This window comes from Aquarana catesbeiana, linkage group LG13 (assembly GCF_042186555.1).
Source record: "Aquarana catesbeiana isolate 2022-GZ linkage group LG13, ASM4218655v1, whole genome shotgun sequence".
NCBI classification, from domain to species: Eukaryota; Metazoa; Chordata; class Amphibia; order Anura; family Ranidae; genus Aquarana; species Aquarana catesbeiana.
In genome coordinates this window covers 224,545,399-224,563,093 of record NC_133336.1, presented here as the reverse complement: position 1 = coordinate 224,563,093, position 17,695 = coordinate 224,545,399, and the positions used below count along the sequence as shown (strand labels likewise).

General features: G+C 42.8%; 1 protein-coding gene across 1 annotated transcript; it reads left to right on the top strand.

Moving 5' to 3' along the window:
• Nucleotides 1-6,062: 6,062 nt before the first annotated feature.
• RBM8A (RNA binding motif protein 8A) lies at nt 6,063-12,342 on the top strand. The gene is made up of 6 exons (XM_073609285.1): nt 6,063-6,241; nt 7,965-8,024; nt 8,152-8,229; nt 10,396-10,532; nt 11,582-11,718; nt 11,986-12,342. Exons 1-6 carry the CDS (start codon nt 6,175-6,177, stop codon nt 12,029-12,031), a joined length of 525 nt encoding a protein of 174 aa, XP_073465386.1. The 5' UTR covers nt 6,063-6,174; the 3' UTR covers nt 12,032-12,342.
• Nucleotides 12,343-17,695: the final 5,353 nt, after the last annotated feature.

Genomic DNA, 17,695 nt, shown 5'->3' with positions numbered 1-17,695 from the left:
TTCATTTCGCACTTTTCAGTTTGCGCTTTTCATTTCACGCTTTTCATTCCACGCTTTTAACTTCGTACTTTTCAGTTCGCGCTTTTCGTTTCGTGCTTTTCACTTTGCGTTTTTCATTTGGCGCTTTACATTTCACGCTTTTCATTTGGTGCTTCTCATTTCGCACTTTTCATTTCACGCTTTTCACTTCTCACTTTTCAGTTTGCAATTTTCGGTTCGCGCTTTTTATATCACGCTTTTTATTTTGCACTTTTTATTTCGCACTTTTCATTTCGCACTTTTCGTTTCGCGCTTTTTATTTCACGCTTTTCACTTCGCGCTTTTCAGTTTGCGCTTTTCATTTCGCAATTTTTATTTTGCACTTTTCATTTCTCACTTTTCAGTTTGCGCTTTTCATTTCACGCTTTTAACTTCGTACTTTTCATTTCGTGCTTTTCACTTCGCGCTTTTCATTTTGCACTTTTCATTTTGCACTTTTTATTTCACACTTTTCATTTGGCGCTTTTCAGTTTGCATTTTTCATTTCACGCTTTTCAGTTCTTGCTTTTCAGTTTGCGCTTTTCATTTCGCACTTCTTGTTTCACGCTTTTCATTTCACGCTTTTCACTTCGCGCTTTTCAGTTTGCGCTTTTCATTTCGCACTTTTTATTTTGCACTTTTTATTTCGCACTTTTCATTTGGCGCTTTTCATTTCGCACTTTTCAGTTCATGCTTTTCAGTTCACGCTTTTAACTTCGTACTTTTCAGTTTGCGCTTTTCGTTTCACGCTTTTCATTTCACGCTTTTCAGTTCGCGCTTTTCAGTTTGCGCTTTTTAGTTCACGCTTTTCATTTGTCGCTTTTTATTTTGCACTTTTTATTTCGCACTTTTCATTTTGCGCTTTTCAGTTCACGCTTTTCATTTCGCACTTTTCATTTGGCGCTTCTCATTTCGCACTTTTCATTTGGCACTTTTCATTTCGCACTTTTCAGTTTGCACTTTTCATTTCACACTTTTTATTTTGCGCTTTTCATTTTGTGCTTTTCAGTTCGCGCTTTTCATTTTGCGCTTTTTATTTTGCGCTTTTCCTTTCGTGCTTTTTATTTTGCGCTTTTCATTTTGCGCTTTTCAATTGGCGCTTTTCGGTTCACGCTTTTCATTTCGCTCTTTTCATTTCGCACTTTTCAGTTCGTTTCTGAACGGCCGTTCGTCAACCAGCCATGTTGCGGAATCGGAGGAGATAACGTATTATTTATTATTGGCCTTGGAGTTTTTGGTTTGACCCAAGTCCAGTCCAGGAACAGGAGGAGGAGGATTTCTTGGACCAAAAATTGGTTGCTTCATTAATGGTGACCAATGATGTCATATGCCTTTGCTGCGGGAGCTCCAGGAGAATAATCCGGATGATTTTCGGAATTATCTCCGGATGACGGACCCCTGCTTTCACCAACTCTTGGCATTGTTGACCCCCCTATATTAACCACTTCATACCCCACCCATAGTAATATGACGTCCACAGGAGGGATCTCCCATCCGGGGCGGGCGTCATATGACGTCCTGGGCTTCCCGGCCATCTAGGGGGCACGCACATGCGTCACTCGGGAGCCGGGTACCCGCCATTGCCCGATAACAGAGCAGAACCGTGGATCTGTGTGTGTAAACATACAGATCCACATCCTGTCGGGAGAGGAGACCGATTGTGTGTCCCCAGTACAGAGGAACACCGATCGGTCTCCTCCCCTTGTGGGTCCCCCCCCCACAGTTAGAATCACTCCCCTAGGGAACACATTTAACCCCTTGATCGCCCCCTAGTGTTAACCCCTTCCCTGCCAGTCACATTTATACAGTAATCAGTGCATTTTTATAGCACTGATCGCTGTATAAATGTGAATGGTCCCAAAATAGTGTCAAAAGTGTCCGATATGTCCACCATAATGTCGCAGTCACGATAAAAATCGTAGATCGCCGCCATTACTAGTAAAAAAATAATAATAAAAAAATGCTATAAATCTATCCCCTATTTTGTAGACGCTATAACTTTTGCGCAAACCAATCAATATACACGTATTGGGATTTTTTTTTACCAAAAGTATGTAGAATAATACATATCGGCCTAAACTGAGAAAAAAAAATTGTTTTTTTGTTTTTTTTTTTAAATTGGGATATTTATTATAGCAAAAAGTAAAAAAATATTGTCTCTTTTTGTTAAATTTAAAAAAAAAAAAAAATATCGTTTTTTTTCAAACTTGTCGCTCTTCTTTTGTTTATAGCGCAAAAAATAAAAAACGCAGAGGTGATCAAATACCACCAAAAGAAAGCTCTATTTGTGGGGTAAAAAAAAAAGATAAACATTTTTTTCATTTGGGTACAGCGTTACATGACCGCGCAATTGTCATTCAAAAATACGACAGCGCTGAAAAGTGAAAATTGGCCTGGGCAGGAAGGGGGTGAAAATGCCCGGTATTGAAGTGGTTAAGAAGCAGGACACATGCGTGAGGCTTTTTTTTTTTTTTTGGTTGAATAATAATGATTTGATTTGGTATATTCTTTATATTTTTGGATGCATAGAATGCACTTTTTGGTTAAGTTCTATTGGCAGATTTCATGTCTAATTTTATTTGTTTTCTTTCTTTAACCACTTCAGCCCCGGAAGGATTTACCCCCCCCTCCCCCTCCTGACCAGAGCGTTTTTTTGCGATTCGGCACTGCGTCGCTTTAACTGACAATTGCGCGGTTGTGCACCCAAACAAAATTTTAGTCCTTTTTTCCCCACAAATAGAGATTTCTTTTGGTGGTATTTGATCGCCTCTGCGGTTTTTATTTTTTTGCGCTATAAACAAAAAAAGAGCGACAATTTTGAAAAAAAAAAAAAAAAACACAATATTTTGTACTTTTTGCTATAATAAATATGAAATAAAAAAAACACAATATTTTGTACTTTTTGCTATAATAAATATGAAATAAAAAAAAACACAATATTTTGTGTTTTTTGCTATAATAAATACGAGATTAAAAAAAAACACAATATTTTGTACTTTTTGCTATAATAAATATGAAATAAAAAAAACACAATATTTTGTGTTTTTTGCTATAATAAATATGAAATAAAAAAAAAACACAATATTTTGTGTTTTTTGCTATAATAAATACGAAATTAAAAAAAAAACACAATATTTTGTACTTTTTGCTATAATAAATACGAAATTAAAAAAAACGCAATATTTTGTACTTTTTGCTATAATAAATATGAAATAAAAAAAACACAATATTTTGTACTTTTTGCTATAATAAATATGAAATTAAAAAAAAACACAATATTTTGTACTTTTTGCTATAATAAATATGAAATAAAAAAAACACAATATTTTGTTCTTTTTGCTATAATCAATATGAAATTTAAAAAAATTCAATATTTTGTAATATGAAATAATAATTATGAAAATGAAATAAATGAAATAATAATATAATAAATATCCTCATTTTTTTTTTTTTTTTAAAAAAAAAGCAAATTTTTTTTCTCAATTTAGGCCGATATGTATTCTTCTACATATTCTTGGTAAAAAAAAAATCACAATAAGCGTATATTGATTGGTTTGCGCAAAAGTTATAGCGTCTACAAAATAGGAGATAGTTTTATAGCATTTTTTAATTATTTTTTTTTGTTTTTTTACTAGTAATGGCGGCGATCTGCGATTTTTATCGTGACTGCGACATTATGGCGGACACGTCAGACACTTTTGACACATTTTTGGAACCCACAGAAAAGATGTTCAGAATCATTTTCAATATTGTCTGTTTTCTCCCAGGTCTCCAAGTTTATGCTTTTCTGTTACAAGCCACTAAGTAGAGTGGTTCTGAAGAAGCTAATAAGTGAAACGCGTCAACCATCTTTTTGACTTTGTAATGATTATTGCTTAAAACCCTCAGAATAATTTTAATATTTTTATGGTGTTTTCTATGTATGAAATTTTTTTTGTATAATAAATTTATTAAAAATATTTAGTCTTAAAAATTCTTCTTTGGTATCGCGATAGTCCGTCGTGTTGGTTCTTTTTCTCTATGTACATTTTTTGGAACCATTGGCAGTAAAAATGTCACTGGCAGTGAAGGGGTTAACCACTAGGGGGCGGTGAAGGGGTTAACTGTGTTCCCTGGGAGGTGATTCTAACTGTAGGGGGAGGGGACTGACTAGAGGAAGTGACGGATCGTGGCTCCCGCGATCGCCGCTGAGACACAGAGAACCCAGAACTGTGTGTGTGAACACATAGTTTCCGGTTCTCTGAGGGGAGAAGAGACAGGTCGTCTGTTCATACAGAATATGAACAGACAATCTGTCATCTCCCCTACACAGTCCCCTCCCCCCTTCAGTTAGAATTACTCCTTAGGACACACTTAACCCCTTCACCGCCCCCTAGTGGTTAACCCCTTCACTGCCAGTGACATTTTTACAGTAATCAATGCATTTTTAATCGCACAGATCGCCGTATTAATGCCAATGGTCCCAAAAAAGTGTCAAAATTGTCCGACGTGTCCGCCATAATGTCGCAGTCACAATAAAAATCGCAGATCGCCCCATTACTAGTAAAAAAATAAAAAAATAAAAATAATATAAATATATCCCCTATAACTTTTGCGCAAACCAATCAATATACGCTTATTGCAGTTTTTTTTACTAAAAATATGTAGAAGAATACGTATCGGCCTAAACTGAGGAAAAAAAATGTTTTTTTATACATTTTTGGGGGTTTTTTATTATAGCAAAAAGTAAAAAAATAATGCGTTTAAAAAAAAAAAGTGTCCGATGTGTCCGCCACAATGTCGCAGTCACGATAAAAATCACAGATCGCCGCCATTACTAGTAAAAAATGAATTACTAGTAAATTACTAGTAAAAAAGAAACAAAAAATAAATAAAAATGCCATAAATCTATCCCCTATTTTGTAGACGCGATAACTTTTGCGCAAACCAATCAATATACGCTTATTGCGATTTTTTATTTACCAAAAATATGTAGAGGAATACATATCGGCCTAAACTGAGAAAAAAAATTGCTTTTTAAAAAAAATTAAAAAAAATAGGATATTTATTATATTATTATTTGATTTATTTCATTTTCATTATTATTATTTCATATTTATTATAGCAAAAAGTACAAAATATTGTTTTTTTTTTTTTTTTTCTTACAAAATTGTCGCTCTTTTATTGTTTATAGCGCAAAAAATAAAAACCTGCAGAGGCGATCGAATACCACCAAAAGAAAGCTCTATTTGTGGGGGAAAAAAAGGACGTCAATTTTGTTTGGGAGCCACGTCGCACGACTGCGCAATTCTCAGTTGAAGCGACGCAGTGCCGAATCGCAAAAAGTGCTCTGGTCAGGAAGGGGGGTAAATCCTTCCGGGGGGCGAAGCGGTTAAAGAAGAAGAGAATTGTGCGCTGAATTTCCCGATTTCATAATTTGCCGCGTCACGAGCGTTAATTCCCCATTCCGAACGCTGGTTTTACAAGACCGGCCGCTTCCGGCTCGTTCCTTGCCTCCGAGCATGCGTGTCTGTACTTTGGACTTTTGTCCGACGGACTTGTGTACACACGATCGGAAAATCCGACAACACACATTTGTCCGCGGAAAATTTTAAAACCTGCCATCCAACATTTGTCCGCGGAAAATCCAACAACAATTGTCCGATGGAGCGTACAAATGGTATTTTCCGCCAACAGCCCGTCATCGGACATTTCCCATCGGAAAATCCGATCGTGTGTACAGGGCTTTAAGGCTGGGTTGGCAGGCATCCCAATACTTTTGGCAATATCGTGTATCAAAGGGGGTTCCACGCTAAGTTGGTGTCTCACAGACCTCAGGCAGGAAGCGATGACTACAAAGATAGAAATAAAGACTATTTTTAGATACATTTTGATACAAAGTCCGGTATTTATGAGACATGGGATGATTTATTTCTGGATGACATGCAGAAGATGAAGTATGCTTTTTTTTTTTCTCTGCCACCTCCAATATGGCGCCCAGCTCATGTCGGCCACGCCCCTCTGCCACCCTCAATGTAGAGACCGTCCGGTGGTACACGCCCTCTCACTTCCGCTCCTGTTGGACGCAACTGTAGATACGTCATCAGGCGGCGCCGGAAGAGGAGTGATTCTTGTCTCCTGTAGCCCGTTGGTTTCCCCGGAGAGTGCACAGCGATCATGGCGGATGTTCTGGATTTACACGAGGCTGGCGGGGAGGATTTCGCCATGGATGAGGACGGTGATGGTGAGAGGAGGGGTGGGAGAGCCCCATAGAGGGGGAGGACTGGGGGATCCGGGTGGACAGTGTTAGGGGGGTTGGTGGGAAGTATTGAGGGTCCTGGCAGGGCAGTGTAAAGGACTATGAGACCCAGAAAACCAATGGGGGAGGATTAGGGGTACAAGCGGAGTACATTAGGGGGGTTAACTGGTAGGACTATGGATCCTAGCAGACCAGTGGGGGGAGGACGAGGGGCGCCAGAGGGGTGCCAGGGGACCGGCGGGGGGGAGGGCGAGGGGCGCCAGGGGACCGCCGGGGGGATAGTCCAGAGGAGGTGGACTAGGTGTGCCTGGGGTCCAGGTGGGGGAGGATTGTGGGGGTGCCAGCGCTCCAGCGGGTGAGGACCAGTGTAGGAGGACTAGGGTTGTCTCAGGTGCGGGGGGGGGGGACTGTGGGGTGCCGGCGCGCCAGCGGGTGAGGACCAGTGTAGGAGAACTAGGGGTGGCTGGGGACCAGGTGGGAGAGGATTGTAGGGTGTCGGCGCTCCAGCGGGTAAGGACCAGTGGAGGAGGTCTAGGGGTGTCTCCAGTGGAGGAGGACTAGGGGTGTCTCCCGTGGAGGAGGACTAGGGGTGTCTCCCGTGGAGGAGGACTAGGGGTGTCTCCCGTGGAGGAGGACTAGGGGTGTCTCCCGTGGAGGAGGACTAGGGGTGTCTCCCGTGGAGGAGGACTAGGGGTGTCTCCCGTGGAGGAGGACTAGGGGTGTCTCCCGTGGAGGAGGTGGGGGAGGATTGTGGAGTTCCGGCGCTCCAGTGGGTAAGGACCAGTGGAGGAGGACTAGGGGTGTCTCCGGTGGAGGAGGACTAGGGGTGCCAGAGGACCAGGTGGGGGAGGATTGTGGGGTGTCTCCGGTGGAGGAGGACTAGGGGTGCCAGAGGACCAGGTGGGGGAGGATTGTGGGGTGTCTCCGGTGGAGGAGGACTAGGGGTGCCAGAGGACCAGGTGGGGGAGGATTGTGGGGTGCTGGCGCTCCAGCGGGTAAGGACCAGTGGAGGATGACTAGGGGTACCACTAGGGGTGCCAGAGGACCAGGTGGAGGAGGATTGTGGGGTGCCGGAACTCCAGCGGGTGAGGACCAGTGGAGGAGGACTAGGGCTGCCTGGGGACAAAGTGGGGGGGAATTGTAGGGTGCCGGCGCTCCAGGAGTGAGAACCAGTGGTGGACAACTAGGGGTGCCTGGGGACCAGGTGGTGGATGACTGTGGGGTGTTGGCGCTCCGGCGGGTGAAGACCACTGGAGGAGGACTAGAGGTGCCTCCAGTGGAGGAGGACTAGGGGTGCCAGAGGACCAGGTGGGGGAGGACTGTGGGGTGTTGGCGCTCCAGCGGGTGAAGACCAGTGGAGGAGGACTAGAGGTGCCTCCACCCCAGGTGACAAATTGTTTGACCACCAAACAACGTCTCGCTTAGCCCTTTAAGCTGAGGTCTGTTTCCTGATTGGCTGTGGTACTTCAGGTGACACCCAGGGCTGGATCGGGGAGGAGATGACGGTCGCTGTTCATAAAATGACTGTCAGCTGTAATAAAAAATGATCCGTAGTTTATCAGTAAAACCCAACCACCTTCTGTATGGACTCAACAGAACAGGAAGTGAGGGAAGTCTTTACAATGGGGATACAAACATCTCCACAACCTCAATAATCCATCCTACTATAGATATTGACCCGTCCAATTTTTATCCTTTTCCCTTCCAGAAAGTATTCACAAGCTGAAGGAGAAGGCCAAGAAGAGGAAAGGCCGAGGATTCGGTGCAGGTGAGATCTCCCTCCCCCAATGCCTATACTTGTGGTCTGGTGTCTCAGGAGACGATCAGATCGAACAATTGGACATTTTCTGTCCTTTAGATGAAGGCTAATTTTGTCTCTTTGTTCCCCCCCACAGAGGAGGGGTCCCGGGCCCGCGTCCGAGAGGACTACGAAAGTGTGGAGCAGGACGGAGACGAGCCCGGCCCTCAGAGATGTAAGTCCGGGTGATGGAAGCGGCACCTCACCTCGTCCTCCTTGGTGTTTGGTAGATGATGAAGGGCGGAATCTTCTAATGGGGACACCCGATCAAGTCCTAGAGTACAAATTTATATCCTCCAGTCCACACTGCCACCCGGAGCAAGACTTCCGTTACTGAACGGTCCTATTTATTACAGAAAAACATTGACCCCGTCACCTACATCCCCAATATAATAGAATAGAAAAGAGAATAATGGAATATAAAATAAAGATCTGAAGTCTTTTTGACCCCCCAGATATCATATATAAGAGGACCTGTCATGCTTTTTTTCTATTACATGGGATATTTACATTCCTTGTAATAGGAAGAAGTGACGTTATCTTTCACAATATGGAAAAAAAAAAAAATTTTTCTTTCTTTTTTTTTTTTTTTTTTTTTTTTTTTCTTAAGCACTGATCACTGTATTGGTGTCACTGGTCCCCAAAAAGTGTCAGATTTGTCCGCCGCAGTCCCACTAAAAATTGCTGATCGCTGCCATTACTAGTAAAAAACAAAAAAAAATTCCATAAAAATATACCATGGTTTGTAAGATGCTATAACTTTTGCGCAAACCAATCAATATATGCTTTTTTGGGATTTTTTTTTTTTTTGTTGTTTTACCAAAACCTGTAGCAGAATACATATTGGCCTAAATGGATGAAGAAATTGACTTTTTTTTTTTATTAGATGTTTTATAACAGAAAGTTAGAAATTGACTTTTTTTTTTTATTATTATTTTGTTTTATAACAAAGTTTAAAAAAAATATTGTTTATATTTTTCAAAATTGTCGCTTTTTTGTTTTGTTTATAGTACAAAAAATTAAACCTGCAGAGGTGATCAAAAGAAAACTATTTGTGTGGGGGGAAAAAAGGGACATCAATTTTTTTATTTGGGTGCAGCATCGCTCAACTGCGCAATTGTCAGTTAAAGTAACGCAGTTACTTTAATTTTTATTTTTTTTCCTACTTTCTGCTATAAAACATTCAATTTAAAGAAATCTAATTTCTTCATAAATATAGCCCAATATGTATTCTACTACATGTTTTTGGTTAAAAACAAAAATCTTGATTGGTTTGCGCAAAAGTAATAGTGTCTACAAACTATAGAATTAAGCCTAGTTTTCCACTATTGCGACCTAAAAAGTTGTGCTATTTTTTTTTTTTTTTTTTCCATGATTTTGATGCGACTTAAAGCAATTCCTGCGTATTCTTGTGTCTATGGACAGCAAGTCACATCAAAGTGGGACCAAAGTAGTACAGGAACTACTTTCTGAAGTCGCTGCGACTTGAAGTCCCACAGATATGAACGGTAATCATTGGAAATCATGGGGTACGACTTGTCATGTGACTTTGCGATCCCAGGTCGCATGGGAAGTCGCACAAGTTGAAACTTAGTCATATACTGGAATATTATTATTATTTTTTTTATATATACTGGTAATGGCGGTATTTAACAATGGGGCGGCGGATAATCTGACATTAATTGATGCTGCTGGGGGGAGAGGAACTGACTGGTGACATCACCAGTGACACTACTACTGTGATCAGTGATAATACTATACACTGCACTAATGATGGCTGGGAAGGGGTTAACATCAGAGGTGATCAAAGGGTTAAATATGTGCCTAACTATGTGTAGGCACATATTACTAACTGATCTCTAAGTTTCTCATCCCTGTTTTTGCAGAGATAAGAAACAGAGAGATCGCTCGCCCTTTGTACAGAGCTCTGTGTTTGAATGTCAACACAGAGCTCTGGGCTGTGATTGGACACAGCCGATCAGCAGGTCCCGTCCGTGAATCGCTTGGGTGGGATTTGCTGACAGGCTCCCGGTGTGTACAGTCCCAGCAGGAGCCAGCCAGGGGGAGCCCTAAACCTGGAAGTAGTACCAGTGCTTCGCTTTGCCTACAGCGGCCACCCGTCCGCAGTACAATGCCGGCGGGCATGAAGTGGTAAATGGGGGCGGTGCCTATTTCCTCTGTTTGCTGTGCAGAGTTACTGGTCCTCTGGTTTCTGTTGGCCCGTTGAACCCACCCGGAGCCCTGGTCAGGTCTCCACCCTATTAGGACAGTTGGGGGTTTATCCTCAGATTTGCGCACAGTGACTGTTTTTATCTGACATTTGATGTTTTTTTCTTGCCAGCTGTGGAGGGTTGGATCTTGTTCATCACCGGAGTCCACGAGGAGGCCACAGAAGAGGATATCCACGATAAGTTTGCTGATTTCGGAGAGATCAAAAACGTTCATCTGAATCTGGACCGCAGGACGGGATATCTGAAGGTGAGACATGTTCTCTCTGTCCAGGAACTGAAGCCGACTGACCATAGAGATGACTGAGGACCGGAATGTCCCCCCGATTCATCTTCATCTCCTGAGTATTTCATCACTTCCAGTATTTTCACTGGATCTAAATGGCGCCATTACTGGCTTTGGGAAAGCATCAGATCGAACCCATCTTGGTTTGTTCAGATGCTTTTTAAGGGCAGAGGGAAAAAAAAAATCTTGGGGTCGAATAGACACCAGATCTCTCCATAAAGAGGACCTGTTGGTGTCGATGCTATCATGAGGGATGTTGTGTTCAATAAAGTTTGGTCAAAAAATAAATTTTAAAAGGCCAGTATATAAAGTATATAAAGGAAAAAATAAATGCGCGCCCGAGAAACGATCTGATGGTGCAGCCGGATGGTCACAGAGGTGAACAAAGACCAGATAGTCTTTGATCACCTCTGTGGCCTTGGAGGACTGGAGCGCCGTCATGACCTCCCTTCTGGTCTAGGGCAGAAGTAACCATTTTATTATTTTATTTATTTATTAGTATTTTTTGCGTGTGTGTTTTTATTTTTTTTTTATATTTTGCATTTAAAGTAAAGGAGAGATTTGGGGGTGTTTGACTCCAGATCCCTCCAAAAAGAGGACCTGTCATCCCTATTTCTATTATAAAGGAGATAGATTCTCTCTCTCTCTCTCTCTCTCTCTCTCTCTCTCTCTCTCTCGTTAGAGCAATAATTCTAGCACTAGACCTCCTCCTAACTCTAAACTGGTAACCTGTCAAGGTGTTTAACCGCTTCCAGACCGCCCACCGCTCATATACTGTGGCAGCGCGGCCCCTGGCTGCGCGAAATGCCGTACCTGTACGTCGTTTCGTGCATGGGATACTGTAGGCGCGCTCGTGCCCGCTGCAAATGGTGATTGTTGCAATATTTTATGTCATGTTTGGGGGGTGGTTATAATTAATTTTATAGCAAGAAATAAATACTGATTTAAACTTTTAGTTTTAAAGGGCCCCCCCGTCACCATTTTAATTTTCTGTGACTCTCTGTCTCTTGTAGGGTTACGCATTGGTGGAATACGAGACTTACAAAGAGGCTCTGGCTGCTATGGAAGGATTGAACGGTCAGGACCTCATGGGGCAGCCGGTCAGCGTGGATTGGGGATTTGTTCGTGGACCACCAAAGGGAAAGAGACGGTAAGATTTTGTTCCCTTAGATTTGATAACAGTAAGTCACCAGGACAAATAGAGGGCAGAATCTGTGACCTTCTCCTGGGATTCAGTGCTCAGATCTAAGTAGCCAGGCATGTTGGGGGGAGGGGAGAAGGTCGGTGACCCTGTGTAAGCTCTGACAGATTTGCATTGGGACTAGACAGGTTCCCTTTAAGGAGAAATGTCATCAATGGATTTGATGCCCAGTAATAACCCGCTCTGAATTTTATTTTATTTTTCCCTCTTTTGCAGAAGTGGGCGGAGGAGGAGCAGAAGTCCGGACAGGAGACGGCGCTAAAGATCCCCCCCCCAATCAGCACCCTGCATCCGTTTTCTGTTCTTAACCCCCTTTTTATGTTCTTGTTATGCTGTGTTTTTGGTAATGATGGGGTAGTGTGTGGGGTGTACGTTGCTCCCCCTTGTGGGAGGGAGGAAGGCGGTCAGGCCTGTACAGCTGATTGTCCTAAATATAAGAGATCCACCATTGGACCGCACTGGATTACTACCAGAGGCCACAATGGAGCCTGAAGGAAATACGATGATATCAGAAGGTGGTCGGTGTGTGTGAGAGATTGTTCCAAAACTGCTAAATAAAGTCTTTTTATGTTACCTGATTGGGAATGGGTTTTATTCAGACAACATGGGGGGAGGGGGGCGTGGTGTTTGAATCTGGGGGGAGGGGGGCGTGGTGTTTGAATCTGGGGGGAGGGGGGCGTGGTGTTTGAATCTGGGGGGAGGGGGGCGTGGTGTTTGAATCTGGGGGGAGGGGGGCGTGGTGTTTGAATCTGGGGGGAGGGGGGCGTGGTGTTTGAATCTGGGGGGAGGGGGGCGTGGTGTTTGAATCTGGGGGGAGGGGGGCGCGGTGTTTGAATCTGGGGGGAGGGGGGCGCGGTGTTTGAATCTGGGGGGAGGGGGGCGCGGTGTTTGAATCTGGGGGGAGGGGGGCGCGGAGTTTGAATCTGGGGGGAGGGGGGCGCGGAGTTTGAATCTGGGGGGAGGGGGGCGCGGAGTTTGAATCTGGGGGGAGGGGGGCGCGGAGTTTGAATCTGGGGGGAGGGGGGCGCGGAGTTTGAATCTGGGGGGCGCGGAGTTTGAATCTGGGGGGAGGGGGGCGCGGTGTTTGAATCTGGGGGCAGGGGGGCGCGGTGTTTGAATCTGGGGGGCGCGGTGTTTGAATCTGGGGGGCGCGGTGTTTGAATCTGGGGGCGCGGTGTTTGAATCTGGGGGGCGCGGTGTTTGAATCTGGGGGGAGGGGGGCGCGGTGTTTGAATCTGGGGGAGGGGGCGGGTGCACACAGAACATGATCTTAACCACTTCAAGACCGCAATAGGACTCATCAATGCAGATGCATAGGTACAAGTTCAAATACGACTTTGTCACTTCCAGATTCTACCACAAGATGGCGCTGATGACTATCTTTATTCCTTATACTCTTCTTCATCTTGACCATAAAGAATAATCGCTGATCAATAGTTGGCAGATACTGAAAATCTCAGGTTTTACTCATGAGTCATGGTGTATGCATATTATAAAGAGATCCTGTATTTCTTCATGTGATTTTTATTTTTATTGAATCCCCCAATGTATAACTGAGTTGTATACTATCTATGTATACTGCTTTGTGTGCTGTCTAAGTGCAATCAAACACCCCCCCCGCACCAAAACCTTCACTGGCCCCAGGGAGTACGATTTCCCCTTTAAATTTATTGGCCGCACGCTTGCTCCAAGTTCGGGATGCCAAGAACTGAAACCGCAAGATTTTAAGAGAGGGAATGTACAGTCACAGCCCTCCTAGAGCCTCACGTGGCAGGTTCTCTCTAGATTTCCTAGTGTGCACCGAAACATGGACCCTCGTTACAGAAAAAGGCTGAAATGTGAATACTAGCAAAAGAAAATGACACCAGATATGGCTCTGTAAAGTGAAAGTGGCACCAAATATGGCAGTTTAAACTGCAAGTGAAACCAGATATAGCTCCGTGAAGGGGAAGGGGCACAAGATATAACTGTAAACTGGAAGCAACACCCAATATGGCTCTGTGAAGTGGAAGGGGCACCAGATATGGCTCTGTAAAGTGAAAGTGGCACCAAATATGGCAGTTTTAAACGGCAAGTGAAACCAGATATATCTCTGTGAAGTGTAAGGGGCACCAGTTATCGCTCTGTGAAGTGAAAAGAGCACAAGATATAACTAAACTGGAAGCCGCACCCGATATGGCTCTGTGAAGTAGAAGCAGCATCAGATATGGCTTTGTAAAGTGAAAGCGGCACCAAATATGGCCGTTTAAACTTGAAGTGAAACCAGATATAGCTCTGTGAAGGGGAAGGGCACAAGATATGACTGTAAACTGGAAGCTGCACCCAATATGGCTCTGTGAGGTGGAAGGGGCACCAGATATGGCTCTGTAAAGTGAAAGTGGCACCAAATATGGCAGTTTTAAACTGGAAGTAAAACCAGTTACAGCTCTGTGAAGTGGGAAATGGCACAGATGTGACTAAATTGGAAGCAGCATCAGATATGGCTTTGTAAAGTGAAAGCGGCACAAAATATGGCCCTTTAACCACTTCAGCCCCGGAAGATTTTACCCCCTTCCTGACCAGAGCACTTTTTACAATTTGGCACTGCGTCGCTTTAACTGACAATTGCGTGGTCGTGCAATGTTGTACCCAAACAAAATTTTCGTCCTTTTTTTCCCCACAAATAGAGCTTTCTTTTGGTGGTGTTTGATCACCGCTGAGGTTTTTATTTTTTTGCGCTATAAACAAAAAAAAAAAAAAGTGACAATTTTGAAAAAAAACAATATTTTCAACTTTTTGCTATAATAAATATCCGTTAAAATATATTAAAAGAGTATGGTGCTGCGCTAAAAGCAAACTAAGGAAGCAGCCAACACACCCGTAGACTCAGGGACAAAAATAACAACAAAAAATTAAAAGTGTGGCGCTATTTGTTAAGTGTATGCAATATAAAAGCCTAAGCGTTAAGTAACATCAAATCATTGCAATGTGAGCTAAGAAAATGCCACGTGAGCACATGTGACAGTGACTGGTGAGCAAAATGATAATACATATAAGTGTTCAATTCAAATAAACATCAAAAACAATATCAAATATAAAGTCCATAACACCAAAGAAAAAGTCTGTGATAACAGTGCATAAACGATGATGAGCAGGTGTTTTCTTGTACGTGCAGAAAAATTATTTAGACCCGGTAGCCTGGTAGATAAATGGACCATGGAAGAACAGAGGTGCACGGAAGTTTGAAAACAGTGCCAGGACCATCACCGGAAAATATGGAGGCTTACCAGAAGTAGTGGCCTGAAATAGCGTATGCCATACAGGTCAAAAAAGCTTGATGACCAACAGGTCTAGATGTGTTATCTGGTCAGATGTCATCACCGCACAAAACGAGGGGGAGGGGGAAATGGTCAGCACGACTTCCTCATTAGTAGATGTACCACCATAAGCCAAGCGAAAGATTCGTGTTGCATGTGAGGGATGAAAACACTCACATAGTATAATAACGTTTAAACTTGGATTTATTTAAAAAATAGCAATAAAAAACAAACTCACATTTTTTTGCAGATAAGAATAGCATATAAATCGTGTAGCGGTAGTCATGAGGGGTCCACCCGACATGTTTCAACTAAAAAAGTCGTCTTCTGGGGTGTGGAACCCTCTCACCCCACCGCTCTATTTATAGACAGATAGATAATGACCCCCACTGGAAGTGTCCGAAACCGGAAGTGATTTAGATGACCCTATTTCCGGTTAGAGGGGCATATATTACACATTATTTTTAAAGCCATTCATTTGAGGGCTAGACACTGAGGTCATATACTCAAATGTAAGGCCCAAATAATAAAGTATTATAAAATATTAGGTGAATATAAATTGGCATTGGTCCGGATGGTTAAATCCGTAACCAAGCCTCACTATCAATAGCTCTATCAAATGAGTGAGAGCGCATCCGCACCGCTGCGCTCCACACTCAGTATCAAGCCTCGTTTGAGCGCGGTGACGTAATAACGTCACGCCTATGGCCAGGTAGCGACATCGGTGCGCTCCAAAGGCGTCACCCAAGCCTTGTTTTCGGTCAGCCGTCCCATAACGCGATGACGTCACGCGTATGGCCGAATAACGACGGCGGTGCGCTCAGAGGTATTAACCAAGCCCCGTTCTCAGTCAGTTTGACTACATCCAGCACAATCGCCAAAAACCAGGAAGTGGAGCCCAGCCTCCTAATAAAGGGGCGGAAAGGACAACAAAGTGTCATCAAGGGTGGAAAGCGTAATGCTGAAAGATATGAGAACTTTATAAAAATCCAGAAAAATAATAAATTGCAAAAAAACTTAAAAGTACCTACAAAAATCTAAAGGTTAAACAAGTTATAAAAAATTGTTTTATGCATAAATCATAAAACGGGAACATTATCCCATAATCTAAGATGTAAAAATTCAGACAAAAAGCCTACCAGACACTGCCAGTAGGGGGCATCGGAGCAATCTTCTGTACAGCTATGATAACAAAATCGCATATACAGTATATAAGCATGATAAAAAACATAGAGAATCAGATAATACCGTAACGCTACATAAAAATTACAGAAATCATCGCTTATCGGGCTAGCATGAATAATAAAAAAAAAAAATAAAAAAAAAATATTAAAAAAGAGAGAGATCAAATCTAAATTTACACCTGATTAATGAAAGAATTGATGTCCCATTCAACATTGATACCTTGCGGAAAATGGGACCCCAATTCGTAAATCCAGTATGTCTCCAGACGGGAGACACCCCTAAGAGTCGACCCCCCCCCCCCCGCCAAGGGGCCGTGTATTTGTCTATGACGAGGAACTGAGTGCCAGTAGGATTTCTATCATGACATTCCCTATAGTGCCTAGGGACAGTATGTTTAGTACTACCTGCCTTAATAAGGTTAATATGCTCTGAGACCCGTACAGTAAAGGATCTAATAGTACGGCCCACATATTGTTTGCCACAAGGGCAGGTTAGCAGGTAGACAATCCCGGTGGTGGCACACGTGCAAAATTGCTTGATTGCATATGTGCGGCCAGTCACGGTAGAGGTAAATTCATGGCTCGCCCTTCTGCCACAGGTATTATACTGGCAAACCAAACCTTATTTTCCGGTGATGGTCCTGGCATTGTTTTCAAACTTCCGTGCACCTCTGTTCTTCCATGGTCCATTTATCTACCAGGCTACTGGGTCTAAATAATTTTTCTGCACGTACAAGAAAACACCTGCTCATCATCGTTTATGCACTGTTATCACAGACTTTTTCTTTGGTGTTATGGACTTTATATTTGATATTGTTTTTGATGTTTATTTGAATTGAACACTTATATGTATTATCATTTTGCTCACCAGTCACTGTCACATGTGCTCACGTGGCATTTTCTTAGTTCACATTGTAATGATGTGATGTTACTTAACGCTATAATAAATATCCCCCACATTAAAAAAATAAATAATTTCTTCATCAGTTTAGGCCGATATGTTTTCTTCTACATATTTTTGGTAAAAAAATTGCAATAAGCGTATATTGATTGATTTGCGCAAAAGTTATAGAGTCTACAAGCTATGGGAAAGATTTATGGCATTTTTATTTTATTTATTTTTTACTAGTAATGGCGGTGATCTGCGATCTTTAGTGGTATTGCGACGGACAGGTCGGAGATTTTTGACACATTTTTGGGACCACTGACACTTATAGAGCGATCAGTGCTATAAATATGCACTGATTATTGTATAAATGTCACTGGCAGGGAAGGGGTTAACACTAGGGGGCGATCCCAGGGCTTAACTGTGTGTTCCCTCAGTGTGTTCTAACGGTGTGGGGATGGGACTAACTAGGAGAGATGCAGATCGCTGTCTCTACTTTGTAGGAACACACGGTCTGTCTTCTCTCCTCTGACAGCACAGGGATTTGTGTGCTTACACAC

Coding starts and splice junctions, on each gene's coding strand:
- RBM8A (XM_073609285.1), top strand. CDS start 6,175: ATGGCGGATGTTCTGGATTTACACGAGGCTGGCGGGGAGGATTTCGCC. Junction 6,242..7,964: donor CATGGATGAGGACGGTGATG/GTGAGAGGAGGG, acceptor TTTCCCTTCCAG/AAAGTATTCACAAGCTGAAG. Junction 10,533..11,581: donor GCAGGACGGGATATCTGAAG/GTGAGACATGTT, acceptor TGTCTCTTGTAG/GGTTACGCATTGGTGGAATA.